General features: G+C 28.9%; 1 protein-coding gene across 1 annotated transcript; it reads left to right on the plus strand.

The window, feature by feature from the left end:
* Nucleotides 1-3,844: 3,844 nt before the first annotated feature.
* Nucleotides 3,845-6,909, plus strand: LOC111880044 (xyloglucan endotransglucosylase/hydrolase protein 2). Its single transcript, XM_052768885.1, has 4 exons — nucleotides 3,845-4,004; nucleotides 4,982-5,082; nucleotides 6,166-6,359; nucleotides 6,519-6,909. The coding sequence occupies exons 1-4, from the start codon at nucleotides 3,845-3,847 to the stop codon at nucleotides 6,907-6,909; spliced, it is 846 nt and encodes a 281-aa protein (XP_052624845.1).
* The last annotated feature ends 487 nt before the right edge of the window (nucleotides 6,910-7,396 follow it).

The following is a 7,396-nucleotide window of genomic DNA, read 5'->3' on the forward strand; positions in this document are numbered from 1 at the left end:
GATCAATGCCATGGATCTGAACTCCTTGTTTGGAAATCTATGAAATTACGAAGAGAACAAAGCTCTTCATAAAGACATCATGAAGGACTCAAACAATGAAAAGTTTGTAGCCTTGGTTTCTCTAACGGCAACAACGAAGCTCATCACTGAACCAAATAACTCAGATCAAGGTGAAGAGAGTGGTGAAGAAATCACTAATGAACTTGTTGCCAATGCTGCACTTATTGTCAAACGTTATGAAGAAAGCAGATCAAATGGAGTTCGAAGAACTCAGTTTAAGGGAGGAAGTTCAGCAAGGAGATCTACTTCGGAGAAGAGAAACTTAAGTAACTATTTTAACTGTGGAAGCCCTTACCATTTTTCCAGGGACTGTAAAGAGAAGAAAGAAGCTCAAAGTCTAGAGAACTATGTAGTTTTGTACAAGAAGTTGATGGCTCACATGAAGAAGGAGAACATCTCTCTGACAAAAGATTTCATTGCAAAATAAGAGGATCATGAAGAATGGGTGGAAGAAAAGGATACATCAGAAGATGATGGGCTGAATGTTAAGGGTCTTGTGGCTCTTATCAATGATTCCCTTGATGGTAATCTCAACATGTGTGACGCTGACACCTCTCAAGCTATCTAATGGTCGATTCAAAATCTAGAACACACTTGGTTCCTTGACAGTGGGTGCTCTAGACATATGACCGGTCTCAAGTCCCTCTTTACAGATTTTGTGGAGAAAGATGGTCCTATTGTGGTTTTTGGAGACAACAATAAAGAAGCTGTTATGGGCGTTGGCGCATTTGAGTGCACGATGTTTAAGCTAAAGGAGATGTTCTATGTTAAGGGCCTAAAAATAAATCTTATCTCTATCAGTCAACTTTATGGTGCTGCTTATAAGGTTCTCTTTGATTTCCTTGAAGGAAAGGTTCTTGATGCTAAGAATAAGATTGTGTTCACTGCACTCAGGGACAACCACATTTATATGCTTTGATTTTATGTGTTTAGACAATGCTAATTTATGTTTTTAACCTTTCGCTTCGCTACCTTTAAAATTCTTAACATAAGCTGCTAATATTTTAATTTGCTATGACCTTTTTGCTTCAAAAATTCTTTTTGAACTTTTATTTTACCAAAGAAGTATACATTGTACATATACTACTAACGTTGCTTATGCATATTCTTCTCTCTCGATATTGACCTGGACTGATTTGTTCCTTTGAAAAGGATCAGCGTATCATTCCTTCGGTGCAACATCTTCATAGTAGAGCTAGTTAAAGCTAACTTTGCATCTTTTATTTAGCGCCAACTACTCACTCCCTGACGTTGATTCTCATGCTGATTGACATGAAGCATCCTATTGATGAGGCCAGATTAGAGATAACTGTGCCAAAATATGTTATTTTGGGCACATGTATCATCTTTATTAGAGAGCCTATCTATGTTGAAATGGGATGAAGTGAAGTTAGGTAACATAGCATGTCTAATTTCCATAAACGTTGTCATTGCAACATCATTTCCCCTCTGAAATCCAAAGACCTCTTCAACAAGACGGTGGTCCTCATTACTTCTATCATGAATCACAATGTATGAAACCTTCGAGTTTTGTCTCGGTGGCTCTCATAAATCGAAGGCTACAAATATTGGATCCTTTTAACTCGTTGGTTATAAATACTGGTTCATGCTCTTCTCTTTTTCTTGGTGAACATGAAGTTTGGAATCAATCTTCAATACTTCAACGATTAAAGACATTTTCTCTCTTTGGTTCTATAAATTGAGTTTAAGTTTGATATATTTGATATTGTTTGCTCACTCATTTATAGACAATGTTGAGGGACAGATTTCTCGAAAAAAGGAAGTTCATTTATGGCACTTGAATTCAAAAGATTTAATGAATCAAGTCTTTATCTTGTTTCTGAAAAGGCTGCAAAGATATCGCTTTTAGAATATCTCCTTGTTTGACTAACTATTTTGTTTGTATTCTTAGATTATTTACTATTTTGTATTGTACCATTTTAAAGAATTTGACCGTGACAGTTCATGAGCCAAGTATGTAACTATTGACAATTCATTGTCCCTGGAAAGCATGTTGTTGTATGTACCTAAATCTCTCTAAGTATCTCATCAGCAAGACCATATGTTGAGATGACATTAAGTCACTCTCTCACGCTGATTGTCTCACATCGTCTAAACTTTCTAAGTGAGATTTCCTGGTCCAAATAAAAAATTATAGAAAGGTTTGGGTATTTATTTCTAGTTAATTGTCTCTTACCGGACACTCGTTCCTAGAAGCATGCTTGTCGTATGCATTAAGTCTCATGTTCTGCTAAAACATCAAGCATAACCCAGTAGCCATTAGCATAGTATTATATATATATATATATATATATATATATATATATATATATATATATATATATATATATATATATATATATATATATATATAGCATTGTAGTTTTTATGTATTGAAAATTAAATGTTTATTTTTGATTCTTTTATTTATAAACATTTGGGTACATTTTAATTATGCCTCATAATAATCTATTTTATATTTTCATTAATTAAATATAAGATTGATCGACCAATGTATAATTTTGTGATATTTTAACTGCTTGAAAATATCATTAACCATGTTCCGTTGTTTTGGTTCGTATAATTGTTCAATTCCGATCCCTCATAGCTATTAGGCACAAGTTTGAATATAGAATTTAAATTACTCGTCAACCGTAGATATGTTGAATAATAATTAAATTTCGTGTTTCAATGATATTATTTGCTAGATATTACGAACTGTTTTTAGTTCGAAATAATACGTCCTAACAGAGTTTATCAATGGTCACTAGTTTTATTTTCATAAGATCATTTTTTGATATTGGTTGAGTTGGACTCAGCGTGCTCTCACGAGGTAACCAAAGGTCGGTCACGACGTGAGACTCAATGGTGGACAATATTGGTTGTTGACTTTGAGTTTGACCGTTAACTTTTTGTATGGGTTGATCATTGGTCAAATTTCTATTTTTAGAAGGTAGACTTAAAGTTTACCTTGTGTGGGTTATTAGGAGGTGTTTGACACTTATTCCTTGGTTGGGAGAGAACTAGATGTAGACCGCATGACATTGAGTTGAGTTTTTAACCCATCAACTACGTTATGGGTTACCGGTAAATCACTATCTTATGGGCTACTTGTAAATTTTCTCCCCTTTTATTGCAAAGGTGGTTGCTAGATGGGCGAAATAGGAACCTATTTTTACAAAGTCAAAATAAACAAGTTTGATATTAAAATAAATAATAAAATGAATTGAGACGTGTTAAAGAAAATGGGTAATAAATAATTTTATTGATTGAAACAAATGAAAACCCATGTGTTAATTAATCTCTGGGCCGTGTCAAGAAAATGGTTTAGAAAGAATATATTTAGTAATGATAACGATTTAATAATAAGGTCACTTCTAAAAACATTATGATTATTTATATGTATATGAAACATATTTTAATTAAATAATTATAGGTCAATGATATATAAATTTACAATTAAACAAATGATTTTATCTACATTTTTTTAATGTTTATATAAACTAATTTATATCGCATGGTGTAATTAACTGGTTATATTATGGATTGTGGGCATGAGGATATTAAAGCCAAATATCTTGTAGAAAATGAAAAATATCATGTATAAATATTCCCATTCGTATTTTAATACCTACACACAAGTATATATTGATTTGTTGGATGTCTTTGTACATTATATTTATACCTACACACAACCAACTTAATTTCTCGAGGTCATTTTTTAGCAATAATCATAATTTTTTGCAACGATCAAATGGGTCTTCATCTATGGATGATAACGAAGATGATGTTCATTTTGTCTAAAGTAATTTTCTTGCTTAGAGTTAGTGATGCAACACAGAATGCTAGCTTTGATGAAAATTATAAGATAATTTGGGGAAATCAGCATGTTCAACTTCTTAATCAAGGACGAGAGGTTCAATTGTCATTGGATAAATCCTCAGGTTTTCTACTAAATTATTTTTTTTATCTTAATGAATAATCTTTACTTTTTTTTTCTCAAAGAATATATTTAGCTTCTATATTAAATTTGTTTTATCACTAACAAAAGTAATAATAATTTTACATAACCATATTATTCTGGTTTTTAAACTCAAATGATATATATATATATATATATATATATATATATATATATATATATATATATATATATATATATATATATATATATATATATATATATATATATATATATATATGACAAATTAACTCCATCACTTTTCGATATATGAATTTGATGAGTTTGTTTATTAGGACTCATTATTTTATGACTGTATAGATGAATTTGATTCAAGGATTATGATGGAGTTCTTTGGTTTGCTCACAACTATGAGGATTTTTTTTAATATGACTTGTTTTCTAAGTTACGTACCACAAAAACCATAACTTTTAAGGAAACAATAAATCAATCAAGTATTTTTGAGTAAAAAATTAAGTCTAATCATAGATATGAGAATTTTTTTTAGTTATTAAGAAAAATTTATGTCCATAGGTCATTAGAATAGACAAGTCACGGACACTTCGACTTTGACGTAACAAAGTTACATTTCCTAAAATAATGTTAATCCTATGATTTATGCATTTTTTCTATTTTTTAGAGCTTTATTTTTATCGGAAAAAAATATATATACAAAAATACATAAATTCCAAGATCTACAAATAGATATTTATATCGATATATAAACATAATAAATTTAAGCAATTTGGTCATTAACAAGTGAATGATCACTCTATCCAACTTTTACACTTGCATTCTAGTCATGCATAGGTGAGCGACCAATGCGATTCATATGTGAATCTATTCAAATTCACATTAAAATGTAATATAGTTAAATCATTGACATAAAAAATACACATGCATATCTACACTTTTACTTATATCTACACTAGTAACGTGTACTTATAAATTTATTTGTAGGTGCTGGATTTGGGTCAAAATTATATTTTGGATCGGGATTCTTTCAAATGAAGATTAAGCTACCGACTAAAGATTCCGGTGGTATTGTTACTGCTTTTTATGTATGTACAAATGCTTTAAACTTGTCTTCACAGTTCTTTTATATATATATATATATATATATATATATATATATATATATATATATATATATATATATAACCACATTTCGAGATGTTATTACTTGGAAAACAGGTATTGTGTGGCCGTATGGTAATTGATATTTAACAAGAATTTAATAAGAAAATAGTCTTGTAAGGTAATGAAAATATGAAAAAACAATTAGTTTAAAAAATTAAATCATTTATAAGGATAGTATGAAATTTTTATGATGACTATTTATAATTTTCATTTTATGAGAATGTTATTTTGTTAATATAATCTTTAACAATGAAAATGCATGACAACAAACAAACAAATAATGAGATGTATAACCTAATCGTTCTCATATAGCACGTCGTACATGGTTACACAGTACTTGTGCGTCTTAATATATATATATATATATATATATATATATATATATATATATATATATATATATATATATATATATATATATATATATATATATATATACTAGGCATATACCAATGCCTTGTTCAAGATTAAAATAATATGATATATATATATATATATATATATATATATATATATATATATATATATATATTTATATATGAACCTATAAATTTTAAATATAATTTTATTTTCATCACAAAACTAGAATAAAAAAAAACATAAGTTCATATTCAACACAATAATATAACCAACATCAACAACATATTTAATAATATTTATGCAATACTAAAATGATATATATATATATATATATATATATATATATATATATATATATATATATATATATATATATATATATATATATAAAGAAGGTTTACATGAGAACCAAAATAAAATGAGAACATGAAACTAATCCAAGACTCATGATACAAAAAAGGAAAAAAAAAAGTGGTGAAGTTTTAAAAATGTCTATGATTATTCAAAATCATAGCCATAAAAATTATTTTTTGCTTGTAATATGATTAAAATCGTAAATGAATAAAAAGTTATCCTAACAACCTTTAAAGATCATTGATTTATACATCTGGTAGTATGCATCTCATTATGTTGAGTTAATGTAGTTATTTCTAAATACAACTGTTCACGAAGAAATGGACTTTGAGTTCTTGGGAAATCGGCCGGGCAAACCAGTCATTTTACAAACGAACGTATTTACAAATGGTCTCGGTGGTAGAGAGCAAAAATTCAGTCTTTGGTTCGATCCTGGTGCGGATTTCCATTACTACAAATTGCTATGGAACGACCATCAAGTTGTGTACGCGTGTATCTTCTTTTATCGGAAATTACATACATCATATTGATATCAAATTTTATAGGTTTTGTTAGCTTGATTGTGTCAATGATCAAGAAACGAAAACCAATCACTTTATAAACAAATATATTTACTAAAGATTACATTTTATATTCATTTCAGGTTCTTTGTAGATGACACACCAATAAGAGTATATAAGAACAACATAATTAGAGGTGTTGGGTACCCTAATCATACATTGCAAGTGATTACGAGCTTCTGGGATGGATCAAGTTGGGCAACTGATGGTGGAAGAACGAAGGTCAATTATTCAAATGCACCATTCCATGTCAATTTCCAAGATTTTAAAATTAATGGGTGCATCTCGTTGCCTAATAGTCCTAATAAGGATTGTGCTTCTCAAAAGTATTGGTGGAACAATAAAAAATATTGGCAATTAAACCCCCAACAACTGAAATCATTAGAAGATGTAAGAAAAAAGTATATGAAATATGACTATTGTACTGATAAGAGTAGGTATCCTACCCCTCGTCAAGAGTGTAGTGAAAAATGATGGGTAATAATCTGTGTTACATTTAGTGATGTATCTTCTAACTCTAGAAATAAAACTCAACGATTATGGTCCTTCATTTCGTTAAAGATGTACAATTAAGAAAGATAACATTATAAAAAATTACAACAATACCTAAGATTTCATATAAAAGTTTACAACTTACTTTAAAGATATAATTACAACAATACCCTATAATTTAAAAGGCTTTTAAGATTATAAAGTTCTTGAAAAAGAGTAGGACGATTTTGAAAGTTTTTATTATAATTTATTTTTAATTAAAAGATTGCATCGCTTATTGGGTATATAAAAATGAAAATATAACTCAAATAATTAGTAATTAACTCAAATACATATGTTGCTATTTGTTAATTAACAACCCCCTTTTCATTTGGTGGTAATTTATGAGGGATTTTGCTATGGATTTTTGGGGGATTTTGTTTGTGATTTTTGGTAGACCATAGGGACCATTTATGTAATTTCATCTTCA

The sequence above is a fragment of the Lactuca sativa genome, chromosome 2, assembly GCF_002870075.4.
Source record: "Lactuca sativa cultivar Salinas chromosome 2, Lsat_Salinas_v11, whole genome shotgun sequence".
Taxonomy (NCBI): domain Eukaryota; kingdom Viridiplantae; phylum Streptophyta; class Magnoliopsida; order Asterales; family Asteraceae; genus Lactuca; species Lactuca sativa.